The sequence below is a fragment of the Neltuma alba genome, unplaced genomic scaffold (assembly GCF_004799145.2).
Source record: "Neltuma alba isolate B1F8T4 unplaced genomic scaffold, ASM479914v2 tig00011970_pilon, whole genome shotgun sequence".
NCBI classification, from domain to species: domain Eukaryota; kingdom Viridiplantae; phylum Streptophyta; class Magnoliopsida; order Fabales; family Fabaceae; genus Neltuma; species Neltuma alba.
The window spans coordinates 117,215-133,147 of NW_021636545.1; the positions used below are offsets into that span (position 1 = coordinate 117,215).

At 36.1% G+C, this 15,933-nt stretch overlaps 2 protein-coding genes and 1 pseudogene across 2 annotated transcripts; all 3 read right to left on the reverse strand.

The window, feature by feature from the left end:
• Window positions 1–663: 663 nt before the first annotated feature.
• Window positions 664–2,448, reverse strand: LOC114720235 (O-acyltransferase WSD1-like). The gene is made up of 4 exons (XM_028905865.1): window positions 1,910–2,448; window positions 1,445–1,795; window positions 1,135–1,272; window positions 664–884 (listed from the first exon to the last, which is right to left on the reverse strand). Exons 1-3 carry the CDS (start codon window positions 2,381–2,383, stop codon window positions 1,207–1,209), a joined length of 891 nt encoding a protein of 296 aa, XP_028761698.1. The 5' UTR covers window positions 2,384–2,448; the 3' UTR covers window positions 664–884; window positions 1,135–1,206.
• Window positions 2,449–10,094: 7,646 nt separating this feature from the next.
• On the reverse strand, window positions 10,095–11,598 carry LOC114720200 (probable bifunctional methylthioribulose-1-phosphate dehydratase/enolase-phosphatase E1 2; annotated as a pseudogene).
• Window positions 11,599–14,693: 3,095 nt separating this feature from the next.
• On the reverse strand, window positions 14,694–15,404 carry LOC114720201 (early nodulin-like protein 2). Its single transcript, XM_028905815.1, has 2 exons — window positions 15,215–15,404; window positions 14,694–15,109 (listed from the first exon to the last, which is right to left on the reverse strand). Exons 1-2 carry the CDS (start codon window positions 15,402–15,404, stop codon window positions 14,694–14,696), a joined length of 606 nt encoding a protein of 201 aa, XP_028761648.1.
• Window positions 15,405–15,933: the final 529 nt, after the last annotated feature.

A 15,933-nucleotide genomic window follows, 5' to 3' on the forward strand; every position in this document is an offset into this window, starting at 1 on the left:
ATGCTGAAACTCCCATCTGATACTATCTGTGAGGCTCGTGATCTCTTGATGGGGCCATGGATTGGCGTAGACCAATCCAGCCCCAGCTGATGGAGCTTGATGGCAGCATCAAATGGATCGATAATGATAGCACTCAGCCTGATACACATTGAAGTAATTCACTAATTAAAAGCTGTGTTAATAACCTCAGTTTTTCCTCACCCAATCAGTAAAGACCTGCATCTTGGCACTTATCCACGACTCTCCCTATATGAAAACTCCATGATTGCGTACTAGCACCGCATTTGTTCTTGGGTATGCTTCAAGCTATATGAAGCACACCAATAATAGAAACATAAAACAATTACTGTACAATTGAAAGATAGAGATAGTTAATTAAATGACCCTTTCCAAAGTGCTTGTTCTGAGCAGTGATCAAAAGTTAATGTTGAAAATTAAGTGGTAAAAGCCTTACAAACCTGGAGGGCAAGATAGAGACATTCGTTTTAAAGATGAATTTCTCGCACTCAAATACAATTATTGTTTTTGGCCAAAAAAAAAACTATTGTTTACTTCTTCACTCTGTTTTGTAACTTCATTCTCACGTCTCTCACTCCACTCTTATTTTACAGCTGACACTGATGGATGTTTAACATAAGCTTACACATCTCATTTTATTTGGTGCATAAACACATTGCACTCCCACTTATAATTCTTCTCAGTTCATGAGGATTTAATTTTCAGAATTTGGTTTTGTCTGCAGGAATCTCCAGCGCTGCTTTGTGTATTATGTGAAAGGCATCATTCACGTACGACTCCAATTTCTTCACATCTATGAATCCTTCTTCCACTCTACCTGTCACTCTTAACGTTCCCATGTAGCTTATTATGGTAATAAACAGACTCTGCAGAGTAAAGTAAGCAAACGGCATTCAAATTTAATTTCTTTTCGACGCATGAAAAGAGAGGGTATAGAGAAAAAACAGGACAATACTATATGTTATGTATCCCACGAAAGAACAGGAGTACTATTACTTGGTAGGACATGATTATTTATCATTAACTGCGTTAAGCTGACTCTTCGTGATAATTAGTTGATTTTCCCAGGTCAAAACATGATGAGAAAGGGGAGGAAGAGGAAACAGTAATATATACCTGAGGCATGCCAGACCCAGTAAAGTAAAAGTCTTTTATTGGATAATTAGCCACAGCCAACTGATCCAACGGTCAAACCATGTTCGTTATGAAACAACTTGAGTTTCTCAATGTCTTGTGCAAGTGTTTAGCCGCTCCCTACACAGCACGCCACAATAATAGTTAACCTTAATCTGAAACAATATAATCCCACTAAAACCAAATGCACACACACACGCGCGCGCACACATGTATGTATATATATCCGACGAAAAAAGCGATTTAGAAAAGGCATTCAGAGTTAGCTGAAGCAAAACGAGGATCTACTTACCTCAGCGCCTTTGAGTCGATGCTTCATCTGCACAAGCGTGCCATGGAGTAAATAAACTAAAAAGTTTCTCTTCTTCATTGTATGATGAACTTTCCTAACAAATTGAAGTGGATCTGAACTTTGGGCGTCATTCAATTTTGGAATTGCTACATGCATGAAGGAGAATTTGTTCCCCCAAGTACCCTCCCCTTTAGCCTCTTTCATATTTTTGGCTGCCTGGTAACTTTGAACATTTCTTGTATTAAGTATTAGCAGAAGGGTGCTATTTTTTGTGCTTGAAGAATGATCGACGTCTTGCATGTATAACCGGATCCCGAGGGAAATTATTCCCGTGATCACATCATTTACTGTCTGTATTAATACAATAAAACAAAGTTATAAACTTTTATTGTCAAGCAAATACAGTAGAACTAACGAGAGTTTATCTTCTTGCCCGCATAAAAATATACGTTACTAATTACATACCACTTCAAGCTTGGACTTCATTTCTTTAATACGGTTCATTGGAAATTTGACATTGAACATGGCAGCAGGTTGAAGCTCGACTGATCTATTTCCAGACCTTATTGGTGTTTTATCATCTTCAACCAAAGTACTTTTGAGCAAGCTCCACCCAAAATATGTTGCAGAAGAGAAGATAGAGGATAAGAAGCGGGGAATTCTCCCGAACAAGTTTCGGCTTTCAGGCTCCATTTTTGACGATTTGAGTGAAGGAAAAGTCACAGGGAGAGAGGGATCATCAGCTCTTTCCAGACAAGAGAGAAGAACACCCATGAGAGCGTAGCCATCTCCAACGGAGTGATGAACTTTAAAAACTACAGTGGTAGTGGAGTGTTTGATCACATGAACTTCCCATAATGGCTTGGAACGAGTTAGATCCTCCAACGAGATCTTTGATAAATATTCACTAAAGCATTTGGCATATCCATCCTTTGACATGGCCTCCCAAGAAATTGTTGGTTCGGCAATATGGTCCTCCAGCTTCACTCCAACTCGTTCCCATCTTTTGACTCCTTTCTTGTCCCTAACCTGTGGTCAAGCATGAGGTCATGGATCATTAGATTTGAGAACCTAGCTAGGCAATAACGTTATAAATCAAATGCAAGTGCGTGCTAAATTGAGAGAAACAGAGCGGGGTAGAGAACCAATATCGAGGAGAAGCGTGGGATGGAAATTAGGGACCGAAGGACAGAAAAAAGAGGCGAATGAGGGAAGGCAACTTCAAATTCAAAAACAACAAGGATATATGCCCAGAGCGAAGAGGTGTCTAAGCACTGTGACATAGGACTCAATGGCTTGGTTAAGGGATCCATTGAAATGAATAAAGTATGGTACATAAGGTGAGATAAGTTTTGTGTGCACCAGTCGTCTATCTGCATAATTTGTATTTATAGAGACTCTCTCTATCGCACAGGTACAAAACATGATAAAAATATTTCTTAAATATTTCGTTATTGAAAAAAAAATCTCATAATATATATTTTCAACTATTTATTTTGTCTTTGTAAAATTTTTATTTACAACTCATTAATTAGTCTATCTGCATAATAAGTTGAACAAGCGTAAAGTTTATTTTCCAAGGACCAAATTATGCATTTAGTTTCAAATTTTGAGAATTAAATTGTTGAATCTTATGCTTCTCTCTTGTTTTCTTTTTTATTCATTTATACTTGAAAGTCACTTAAATATTCTACTTGTTTACCGATAACATCCTATTTAACTAAATTCAATACTGCCTAGATTTTCTTTTCATGAAAGTCTGATTCATGCAGATTATTATTCTCCCAGGGATATTCACAGAATTGCCTTGCATAAAGTTGAGCTCAATTTTGCAAAGAAAGAAAATCCAAATTAATCTCTTTCGGTGTTAGAAAATGAAACATTTCTAATTATAGTCATTTCTTATTTTAGCTACGTGGAGAAGTCAATTTTAATAAAAATCAAAAGAAGTGTATCCATCAGTTTTTATCACACGTATCCACAAAATTTATTATCATTGATACATCAAGTTTTACATTAATTCCTAAATTTATGTGGGTTGTTGAAGATGGGGCAAAGCCCAGCTAAACCACCGGCGCCAAAAAGAATGGTGTCCTCTCAATTATGGGTCACGACATTGAGAAAAAAGATGTTCATTGTCTAAAGCCGACGGGAGTGGTTGAGAATTAAATTTCATATCAAAGGAAGCATTTAATTTCTATGCGGTACCACCTTAATTAAGTGGCACTCAATTACAGGCCATGTCATTGTGCTGGGACTTAAGCGTGGCTTAAGTAACTGAAGCTAATTGTCCAAATATAAAGAAATACTATCTCAATGCATAATATAAGACCTAATTAACTAATTTGAAGTAATTAAAAAAATTAGTTTATTTAGTTAGTTGTAATAAATGTATCATTTTTCCTAGAAGACCCTTGCTAATCATATATATTAACTAAAACTACCATTTAATGAGATTTTTAACATGTACAATTATTATATTAAGCACCGGAGGTAGTAATAATTTGGGGGAAAAAAAAAGAAGATACTTAGCGAAGAAGAGGGGAAAAAAGGTACATGCGCATGCCTTGAAAGTATTTAAATGGTTAATGTGATCTGAATTCACGTTATTGGCCTACAAATATACGTTCTTTATTATCCAGCAAACCTCCCTCATTCCTGATGCAGTGAAGACTTGTGCTGAAAATGAGGTTTAGGTTCGGATTCTTCGGAATAAACACATTTCGAGAGCATTGTTACGTTAATGTGCAGAGAAGAAGAAAAAGCGTATCTGAATACAAACTATGTTTTATACTGATACAATGATGAGTCAGAGCTATATATATAACTAACATAGACTTGTGGGGAAGATGAAACCAAAAAGCTAACAAATTGGTCAAGCTTCAAACATGTTGAATGCTTCAGTTTACGTTCTGCAACATTAAGGAGATTTATAGCTAATTAATTAAAGTCAAATTTTGCAGACATTATATACTTGCAGTTGTAGGTTCCGAAGGAACTTATAACGGGACCTATAATTAAATAGACGTCTGAACAACTACTACATATATATATATATAATGCAACTCGAAAGGGCAAAAAAAAAAAAAAAAAGAAGAAACCATATGCATATTTGTTTTTACGTTTCTCAGATTAAAAAGCATCAACCTTTCAAAACCCAAATGCTGAATGCTGAAACTCCCGTCTGATACTATCTGTGTTGTTCATGATCTCTTGATGGGGCCATGGCTTGGCGTAGACCAATCCAGCCCCAACTGATGGAGCTTAATGGCAGCATCAAATAGAAAATGATAACACTCAGCCTGATACACATTGAAGTAATTCACTAATTAAAAGCTGTGTTAATAACCTCAATTTTTCCTCACCGTACCCAATCAGTAAACACACTGACCTGCGTCTTGGCACTAATCCATGACTCTCCCCATATGAAAACTCCATGATTGCGTACTAGAAGCGCGTTTGTTCTCGGGTATGCTTCAAGCTATATGAAGTACAATAATAGAAAAACAATTATTATTATTGTACAATTGAAAGATAGAGAGACTTGAAAACATCATCATGAAACTGTAAACCAAAAGGCAAAGGGACAAAGATGATATACCATTTCAGTTTAGAATTTATCAGCTCTCCTTCGTGTGCGGCATTCTCAATTATTGGAACCATAAGTTCGTCATAATACCCACGTCCATCAATTCCTTCTATCATTTCCATGTCCAGCACTGCGCATCTCATGAATCTGTTCACATATTTCATATATTTTTTTAATTCTTATTACTAGTTGATTATATGTATTTTTTTTCTTATTTATTTTGTTGCATTTTTTTACGGCTTATTTTCTTTCGCATATCTTCCTTATAAACAAGAACATATTTTTTTAAAGAAAAAAATTTCTTACACATTTATGTCTTCAACCAATAACAGATTTCCACATAACTAAGTTATTTTCTTTGCTACGTGTAAGTATTTTCTAATTGAAGACAATTCTATTTGAGATATTATCGAGCATTAAATGTGAGTATATTTTCAAATAGGATTCAAATTTTGATTTGTCACATTGTAAGATATTAGTTCTTTCTGCTATACTCAATCTGGTATATAGTTTAGTTATTCAAGTAGCTTAGAAATAGGGTAGATTATGATTTTCAGCAGACCCTCATTCACTTCTACGTGCGTGCATATCAATCTGGTATATCTTCTCTCTCTACCCTATGGTCCTATTTATAGGGTAGAGAGAGAAGATATATTTTGAACCTCGGGTACTGAAAGAAATTTTTTATATTGATGTATAATTTTACCTTTCATTTATTATTGTGTTGACTTTGTTTATATAGGGTATAATGTATGTTAAATAGGAATAAGGTTGGAAAGTTGTTAAATTTTAAATGATAGTTAATGAAATTTAAGATTTTTCTTGTTCTATATCAAACATGATGGAAATGACTTATAAATAAGACCAAAGTGGCATAAATTTAAGCGTCATTGTAAATTTTTTTTTTTCTTGAAGTTATTGTAAAGTTCAAACCCGGCCTTTCTCAAGTTCCAAAGTTCTACCATTTTCTTCCGCGTTCCTATAAGCTTCGAGGCTTATTTTCACTCTAGTGAATTCAATTAATGTGAACCTCTCTCTTTTTTTTTGGTCAAAATTAAATGAATAGGCTGCTTTTGTGATGAGCTTGGTTCACTCAGTAAGGAATTAGCTCATAACTTGTAACGTCCAATATTTTTTTTCAAGATTGGCTGCTATAATAAGGAGCAAAGGCAGTTTTATTTATTGCTGCAACTGACAAATCATAAATAATACTAGTAACTATTACATGGATTAAATCAAGAAATATCTCTTGCATTAATTTTATTTGCTAAAGAAACATAACAGCCCTCTTAAATCTTCTCAGTTCGTGAAGGATTAGCATAGCTATTTCTACAACTTGGTTTCGTAAGGAATCTCCTACGCTGCTTTGTGTATCATTTCAAAGGCATCATTCATGTACGACACTAATTTCTTCTGATCTATAAATCCTTCTTCGGCTCTTGTTGTCACTCTTAATATTCCCATATAGCTTGTTATGGTAATAACCAGACTCTGCAACAATATATATAGCAAGTACCAAGAGAGAGAATTTAATTTCTTCAGCACACGTACGGACATCAGAGATAGATGGTATTAAAGAAAACCCAAAGAAAAATGATGAGAAAGTGAACACGAGAGGTAACAATACATTTTATATACCTGAGGTACGCCGGACAAGGTAAAGTATAAGCTTTTTATGGGGAAATGAGCCATAGCTAGTTGATCCGAGGGTCCGACCATGTTTGGTATCAGTACACTTGAGTTTCTCATCGTCTTATGAAAGTGTTTGGCCACTGCCTGCAACACAATGTAGAACAATACTTCATTAGCAAAATGTATCAAAAAGTATCCAGAATTAGCCAAAGAATAACGGGAGTATATTATTAATGAAGCAGTGCAACGAATACATACATCCATGCACTCACCTCAGGGCCACTGAATTGATGCATCATCTGTAGAAACCTAGAAATGAGAGAATAAACCAAATGGCCTCTCTTCTTCATCTTCATAGTATGATGAGCTTCCCAAACAAATTGAAGTGGATCGGAAACAAGGGTGTCTGTCAATTCCGGAACTGGTACCTGCGTGTATGTGAATTTGTTCCCCCAAGTACCCTTCCTGTCCCTCCCCGTTCTCGTATTATTCTCCTTCGTCTCGTAACTCTCAACATTTCTCGTATTCAGCATTGGCAGCAGGGTGCACTTTTTTGTTCTTGAACTGTAATCAACATCTTGCGTGTATAACCGAATCCCGCAGGAAATTATTCCGGTGATCACATCATTTACTGTCTGTATATAGCAAAACAAAAGTTATACACTGATATATATAGACACATGATGCACACTGAGTAAACAAATGGGCAATAGGATGAAAAACCACCACATATTAAAACAATTTCATTGTTCCTTCCACACACACTTATTCGATGCAGGTTTGACTTCCCATATCTAGTGAAGTCCATATTCACACTGACATCTTGACAATAACTTGACGGAAGAATTAAAAAGTAATTACCACTCCAAGCTTGGACTTGATATTTTTTATATGATCAAATGGGAATGTGATACTGGACAAGTTAGCGGGTTGAAACTCGACTCCTTCTTGTCCAGATCTTATGGGTGTTTTGTCATCTTCATGGAGAGTGCTTTTGAGTAAGCTCCACCCGAAATCTTTTATAGAAGTGTAGATATTGGGCACGAAACTGGGAATTCTGCTAAGACAGGGTTGATCAGAAAGTGTCATCATTTTTTATGACTTGACTAGTGAAGGAAAAGTCACAGGGAGAGAGGGATCATCAGCTCTTTTGAGCCAAGAGAGAAGGGCGGTCATGAGAGTGTAGCCATCTCCAATGGAGTGATGAACTTTAAAAACTAAAGTGGTAGTGGAGCTGTTGATCACATGAACTTCCCATAATGGTTTCGAATGAGGTAGCTGCGGCGTTGATATCTGAGATAAGTAATCACCGAAGCATTTGGCATATTCATCCCTTGACATGGAATCCCAGGAAATTGTTGGTTCAATGATATGGTCCTCCAACTTCACTTCAACCCGTTCCCATCTTCTGACCCCACTCGCGTCTCTAACCTGTCATTAAACATAAGTCCTTGTTTCGTTATGATATGCACATCAGATATATATAAAAACTAGTAGTAGCTAGCTAGGTGATAAAATGCAAGTGCATATGTAAAATTAAGTGAGAAAAGCAGAGAGAAACCAGTATAGAGTTGAAGCGTGGGATGGAAAGAAGGGACTTAATGCAAGAGATGAGGTGCAAATGAGGGACAGGAACTTCAAACTCTAAAACACCAAGGACGTATAACCAGAAGGAAGAGCTGTCCAGGGATTGTGCCATAGGACTCAGAGGCTCAGGTAAGTGATCCATTGAAGCGGACAAAGTGCAAATAGCTTATAGAAGGAGGATTTTCTGGGGAGATAGGTTATGAAGACGGATGCATTTGAACCACGTGATACGATGTGTATTTATAGACTTGCATAATGTGCACTAAACCACACACAAACGAGCAGCGATGGCTATATTCTCTCACGTTTAAATAATGATCAACATTTGTGTGGTTAAAAAACGATCAATGTTCATCTGCTGGGCTTTTCCCCTTTCTCGATCGTCCGTGGGCCCAGATGTATTTCATTGCCAGTACGTAACTGCAAATAACAGTTGCGCTTGGTTTGAAAACGTCTTGGTTGATTAAATGACACTTTTCGGGTCAACAGTTAGTGTTGAAGATTGGGCGGTAGAGCCTTAGTCACTTGGAGTGCAAGATAGAGACTTTCACATTATCCCCTCACCCTCTTATATTTTGGATTAAAATTTTCTTCTCATCAACTTCTCACATGCTACTTCTGATCCTTAATATAAAAGCTAATTTGATTTTTAATTTGATCCTAAATATATAACATATAACACCAATCCAGTTTATCTTTTATAGTTATCCATTTTTTTACAATATAATTTTTATAGTAGTTGTACATATTAAATTTTCCATCAAACGATATTTTTGACTAATACGCATGGTTAGCAAGAGTATTCAAAGAAAAGCAACACTTATTTATTATTACAAATAACCAATATAACTAATTTTCTTAATCTTTTTAAATTAGTTAATTAGATTTTATATTAAGAAGCGGAGGTAGTGTTATGAAATGGAGGAATTACTATTGATACATCAACTTTCACATTAATTCTCACATATTATGTAGCCCATCTAAACCACGTACGCAAAATGAATGATGTCCTCTCAATTACGTATGGGTCATGACATTGAGAAAAAACGACATATATTCATCGACTAAAACCGAAGGAAGTGGTTGAAAATTAAATTTCATATCATAGAAAGCATTTAATTGCTACGCGTTAAGCGTGGCTTAGGTAACCGAGGCTAATTGTACAAATACAAAGAACTAATTAGAAAAGATACTTTAACGAAGAAGAGAAAAAAGGTGCATGCACATGCCTTTGAAAAGTAGTTAAAGGGTTTATGCGATTCGAACTCGTTGTTGGTCCGACTATAGTAAATATACGTTCTTAGATTTTCCAGCAAACCTCCATTATTCCAATACGCAGTGAAGACATGAATTGAAAACAAGGTTTAGGTTCTGATTGTTCGGAAGAAACACACTTTGAGAGCATTGTTACGTTAATGTCCAGAGAAAAAAAAAGCGTACGTGAGTATAAACTGAGTGTTTTATACTGATACAGTGGTGAAACAGAGCTACTCATCTGCTTCTATTTATAAGGTAGAGAAATTTTTTTTTTCTTTTGTTCTATTTATAAGTCATTTTATTAAATTTTGACATGAATATACTATTTTGTCTTTCATTTATTATATTATAAATAAACTTTTTTTTAAAAAAAGTGTATTAAGTATGAATAAAGTTAGGAAATTGTTATATTTTAACGAAGAGTTAATGCAGTTTAAGATTTTTCTTAATTTGTGTGGAACGTGTTATAAGTGTGTTATAAAGAAGACCAGAGGAGTATATATATAACTAACATAGACTTGTGGGGAAGATGCAACAAAAAGGCTAACAAATTGGTTAAGCTTTAACGGTTTCGTATGCTTCAGTTCACCTTCTGCAACATTAAGGAGATTTACAGCTAATTAATTAATTAAAGTCAAATTCTGCAGACATTAAATTTGCAGTTATAGGTTCCGAAGGAACTTAAATAATTAATGCAAATCGAAAGGGCAAAAAAAAAAAAAAAACCATACACATAGTTGTTTTGATGTTTCTCAGATTAAAAAGTTTCAACCTTTCGAAACCCAAATGCTGAATGCTGAAACTCCCATCTGATACTATCTGTGTTGTTCATGATCTCTTGATGGGGCCATGGCTTGGCGTAGAAGAATCCAGTCCCAGCTGATGGAGCTTGATGGCAGCACCAAATAAATAATGATAACACTCAGCCTGATACACATCGAAGTAATTCACTAATTAAAAGCTTGTGTTCATAACCTCAGTTTTTCCTCACCCAATCAGTAAAACACACTGACCTGCGTCTTGGCACTAATCCATGACTCTCCCCATATGAAAACTCCATGATTGCGTGCTAGAAGCGCGTTTGTTCTCGGGAAAGCTTCAAGCTATATGAAGTACAATAATAGAAAAACAATTATTATTATTATTATTGTACAATTGAAAGATAGAGAGACTTGAAAACATCATCATGAAACTGTAAACCAAAGGCAAATGGACAAAGATGATATACCACTTCAGTTATAGAATTTATCAGCTCTCCTTCGTGTGCGGCATTCTCAATTATTGGAACTATAAATTCATCAAAATACCCATGTCCATCAATTCCTTTAATCGTTTCCATGTGAGTGATCTGTTAAATTAGTGGAAAAATCTATATACCCAGAGGAAAAGCCTTAATTCACCCCGTCAAATTTAAAACTAGGCATACAGAAGCTGACTTCTAACAGCAACAGTTAAATCAGATAATTACTCGAAAATCTTTAGACAAAGGCCTGATCATAGATACTAGACAAGCCTCCATATCATGACTGTGTATAATAGCACCAGCACTGCGCATCTCATAAATCTGTTCATTCAGAGACGGGACAATACCACAAAAGCAATTAAATGCATCTATAGGGGCATACAGTAAATAAACCAGAAAGATTAATGTAAAATAACAAATTAAACACTGTTTGTGTGTGACCACCTTCATGAACAGAGGATCACAGTCGCTGCCCTTGGGAGGGTTGTGAGGATATGGCTTCACAGGAGGTGTTAGCAAATCAGACCCGTCCGAAGACTTACAAACGTCTCCTCTGCAGCCATTCTCTCCTTTTGAACCCCTTTTCATTTAAAGATAGTCATATTTTTCAGATATTGAAGTGAATAGAGTAAACTTGTTATATGTGTAAAGAAGGAGCGGTGATTATGCACCAGAAGGGGTCACGACGATGAGGCCGAGATGGTCCAATTTGACAGACATAGCTCCTCCAGTACCTGAAACCCAACCCATTCTGTAGAATTTCCGGCATAATTCTGCCACTAGAGCCATTGCATCAGTAACTTGCTTGTCCTTCAAAAATCGACCATATTTACAATGGGAATCCATTTTCTTGGCTTTTCAACAGTATATGAAGCGTAGCAGTCAATTATATAGATGCAGATAGAAACAGAGACGCATCGTTTCGTTGTTCTCCATCAAGTTTCTCAGCTTGGAAAAACTAGAAGCCTAAAGCGTCGCTTGAAACCTTTTTTCATTTGGGATTGTTCTCCTCCTGGAAGACTATAATTCAATTTATAGTTTGGGGAATCGTAAACGTCAATATTAGTATGATTTATTGGGATCTTGTGAAGCTATTTCATTTTCGATATCTGTTGTGTGTGTGTGTGTGTGTCTATATATATCTTGATGATACTTGGCAGATTTTTGTACGATGGAAACTCCTAACGGATAGGCTCCCCTCCAAACGAGACCTTTGGACTATTCAAGGTGATAGGACACTTCGAATTATGAATTATTACCAGCGAATATATGAATATTTTTGTTTCTCTGCTAGCACCGTAGTACTATTAACTAATTAATAACGTTGTGAAAATTTAACTGATGAACTTCTAATGATTGCCAATGTGAAATTACATTACAATGTACTATCTCGATCCTTAATATAAAGCTTTGTTCGACTTATTTTCTTAATCTCTTCAAATTAATTAGTTAGCTCTTATAATTAGGACCGGGGGTAGTACTATATTTGTAAGAAAATTTACGAATAAATTATTATTGAAATATATAATAATTAAAACACAACATCAAACAAAATTTGACTGTGAATCCCTTTTTGCAGAGTTGCAGATTCTCAGATTCCAGGACCTGGGGGCAGAGGAATAGGATTGAACAAAGCCATGAAGTTTAGAGCTAATTCATGCGAAGTGACAAGCAGATTAGCAGGCAAGAACCTTGCATTGGCCATATATATCCAATTAACAATCACACATTCATTACAGAACTAAAGGCGATTAACAATTCTCATCCTACGGATCTTACTTATTTTGTATACATATATAAACAAATTGAAAAGGAAGAGGTAACAAGTGATCAAGTATTGCCCTTTTAGTTGGTCGAGTTAGTTGATACACAAATGAGAAAACAGAAGAGAAGAGAGATTCAGATGATGTATATATGTCCATGCATGAAAATTAAAGAAAATGAAGAACATACATTTATACATGCAATAAATTAAATTTAAAGGGCCCATTATTATTTTTGCTTCTGTCATTCTATAAAGATCTAAAAACTGGAAAAAAAAAAAAAAGCAGTGAGAGACGTGGGATTAATTAAGACTATAAGGAAAGAGAAGAAACTATATAAATAAATAAATTAAAATTAGATGGGAATAGTGTGGTTACATATTGCATATGCATGCAGGTGCAGTGAGAATATATAGTTATAGAAAACAAGGATGGATCAATCAATCAATCAGTGTTTCTGGCGCAATGTGTAATGACGGTGCAACCACGTCGATAAGGGTTGGCCCTCCCGCGTTTGTTGCAATTATAGTAAGAATTTCCACGTCGGTTGCAGGGAATATTATCCTTCTTAAGAGCGTCGTAACTTATATACCTCACAGTCCTGAGGTTCCTGGATCTGCTCTTACCAGTAGATCTCATCATTAAAGACATTCCTTTGATCTTGTCGGAACACTGATCTCCTTGCAATCCATTGTTGTTATTGTTGTTGTTGTTGCACACTTGATCCTTCTGAAACATGTTGTTGTATGGTTTTGATTTGGACATCGAACCCAAAACCATGGCTAACAAAATTATGATCACAAGACCATGCTTCATCTTGATGATCCGATGGATGGATGGAGGGGTGGGTGGGTGGATGGATGAATTCTACTGATTGATGATGATCAGGGAGATCGATGGGGAGGAAGAAGATAAAATATGCAGGAGGGGAGAGTTTTTAGTGATACCATAATAATAGCAAAAGGTTGAGGGCCAGTTGTTGGGTTTTCTATACTGTTTTTTGTTTGTGGTTGGCAGAAGCAACAAGTGTTTGGTATTACCCTTCATATATTTGAATTTTGGATTTTATTAGCTAAGAAATAGTGATTCTGTTTTATGAATGGCAATGCATGAACTAGCGCTTGTGATCCGCGAGATCCGTTTCTATTTGTCCGGGCTTTTCTTGTTAATGTGAAGCTATATATAGATGCCATGGTTGTTTTTCGTATCGCACAATCTTTTAGAAAACGGGCGTTGAGGGTAAAGACCTATTTATGTTGCGTCAATATAATTTGAGGTAATTGTAATAGTCATTATTACTCAACGGACCTTTTGGCCCAAAAAAAAAAATTACTTAGTAGACCTCACAATTCATCACTCCTTCCAAGAGATAACTCATTGTTTATTGTGACAATACAAGGTCAGGGATCTATAAATACTTTTATAAGTATTATATGAGCATGGAGTCATACTTTGATTTTGAGTTCTGAGATTCAATTCACTTAAACTTTTTGTTATTAAAAAAAAAGAGATAACTCATTATTAATTAAGGATAAATGTTTTCAACAATTTAAATTAAGTGAATGTCGGTGAAAATATTATCGACGTGGAAAAAAGAAGATACGCATGTTTCAACTTTCAATATAATTGATGAAATAAACATCCAGTATAGTCGGATAGTAAGAATATAAGTTTTGTCTCTTTTTTTTTTTTGTTGAATTAAGTTTTGTCTCTTTACACGCACACACATATAAGTTTTGGATGAGTTAGTGAGATTTAATTTTTTTTTTATTTGAAAAAAATATGAATAGAATCACAAGGGTATACATAGATGGTAATCTGTTATCGACAAGAATTTTATTAATTAATTGCTAATTATTAGCGATATGCTTGGGGCGATTAATTTTTTAATTTGTGGTACAGGAGCCATAACCATAAACCATCGAAGTAAGATAATGCTCTTAACACAAATGGCGGGGTAAGTATACAAAAAGAATCGAAATTGTTTGGGGGGGGGGGGGACAAAAGTATCGAAATTCTCTAGATTAAAATCATACTTCCCTAATTAATGAAAGCTTGCTCTATGCTCGCCGTTGATCGAGCAAATAGATACACATACACTGAAATACCAGGAAATCAATTCCAGACACCCAGCCAAACACAAAAGAAGTCACTTCTGTTTCAACGTCCATATAACAATTAAAGCAGCCCACCAATGCTCCCAAAGATCAAGCTTATCCCAAGGCTAACCCCCGAAGCCAATCCCACCACCGGACCAGCAAGCCTCAAACCTGGGCCGGAACTAGCCGATGGCGATGAAGTTGGTGTCTTGGCTGCCGGAGATGGTGCCACAACCGGCGCCGGCGCCGGCGCCGGGGTAGGAGGTGACTGGTGATGAGGCTTGCCTCTCGCAGCCATAACGACGACGATCAGTTTTTGACCCTTCTGGCAATGCTCAGATTTGCCACTGATGAAGTAGAAGGGACCGGACCTATTAAGAATGAAAGATGAATCGCCATCCTCCATCTTCTGCAAGGGATTTTTGGTGTTGCACGAATCGTAATCCTCCTTTTTCACCACCAAAACCGAATCAGACCCTTTCTGGTACTTAAAACCTACATCCACCAGAAACAACAATCAATGATAATAATGGAGAAAAATCACACTACACATTGTGAAATCTATATAAATATGGAGAAACAAAAATGTACTGGACTTACGGAGAGTGTCATTCACTTGAAACCTCATTCTTTGAGCCCAGTGATGGTAGTCTTCTGAAGGCTTCGTTACCCAACCATCTTTGCCACCAACGTAAAACTCTCGTGCTTGAGATAATGACGCGAAAAGAAGCCATGTGAACATGAAAAAGATCAAAAAGCCTGGAAACCTGCAGCCAGATTCAGACCCCATTTCTTAGAGAAGTTAATTCCGAGCTGATCTTTTGAGAGAGAGAATTGATGATGAAGGTGGGTGTGGATTGATCCGAGTGTGATACGCTCATAGTATATATAACGGAGATTGAAGAAAGAGAGAGGGAAGTGACCGTTGCGGAGTAAAACGTGAAATATGCTGTGGAGGGTTGGCATACAAAGCTGAGGGAGGGAGCGTTTTGTTTGTGATTTCTATGCTCTGAACCAGAGTACGTTACTTCCACTTGGCGACATGCAAGAGACTCAACGGTAACACTGTTACCCACCAACCTGGATCCCCTAGAAATTTGTTATATATATATTTTCAAGTGATTGAGAATTTAATTTAATTTAATTTTTTTTTTGCCAGAGAGACTGAGAATTCGATTGAAAAGGGAGTGAATGGTTTTTTTTTTTTTTAAAGAATATGTGTATTTTTTTATCTGGGGAAAATTATTCCAAAGGTCCTTAGCATTGAATTGAGTGGAAGATATCAAGGAAATTAACATCTATTAATAATTAAGCAAGAT

Excerpts from the sequence above, each read along its gene's own strand:
- LOC114720235 (XM_028905865.1), bottom strand. The coding sequence starts at position 2,383 with ATGTCAAAGGATGGATATGCCAAATGCTTTAGTGAATATTTATCAAAG. Across the intron at positions 1,796-1,909 it reads TGAAGTCCAAGCTTGAAGTG|ACAGTAAATGATGTGATCAC; the intron begins GTATGTAATTAG and ends GTATTAATACAG. Across the intron at positions 1,273-1,444 it reads ATCGACTCAAAGGCGCTGAG|GGAGCGGCTAAACACTTGCA; the intron begins GTAAGTAGATCC and ends CGTGCTGTGTAG.
- LOC114720201 (XM_028905815.1), bottom strand. The coding sequence starts at position 15,404 with ATGGGGTCTGAATCTGGCTGCAGGTTTCCAGGCTTTTTGATCTTTTTC. Across the intron at positions 15,110-15,214 it reads TCAAGTGAATGACACTCTCC|GTTTTAAGTACCAGAAAGGG; the intron begins GTAAGTCCAGTA and ends TGGTGGATGTAG.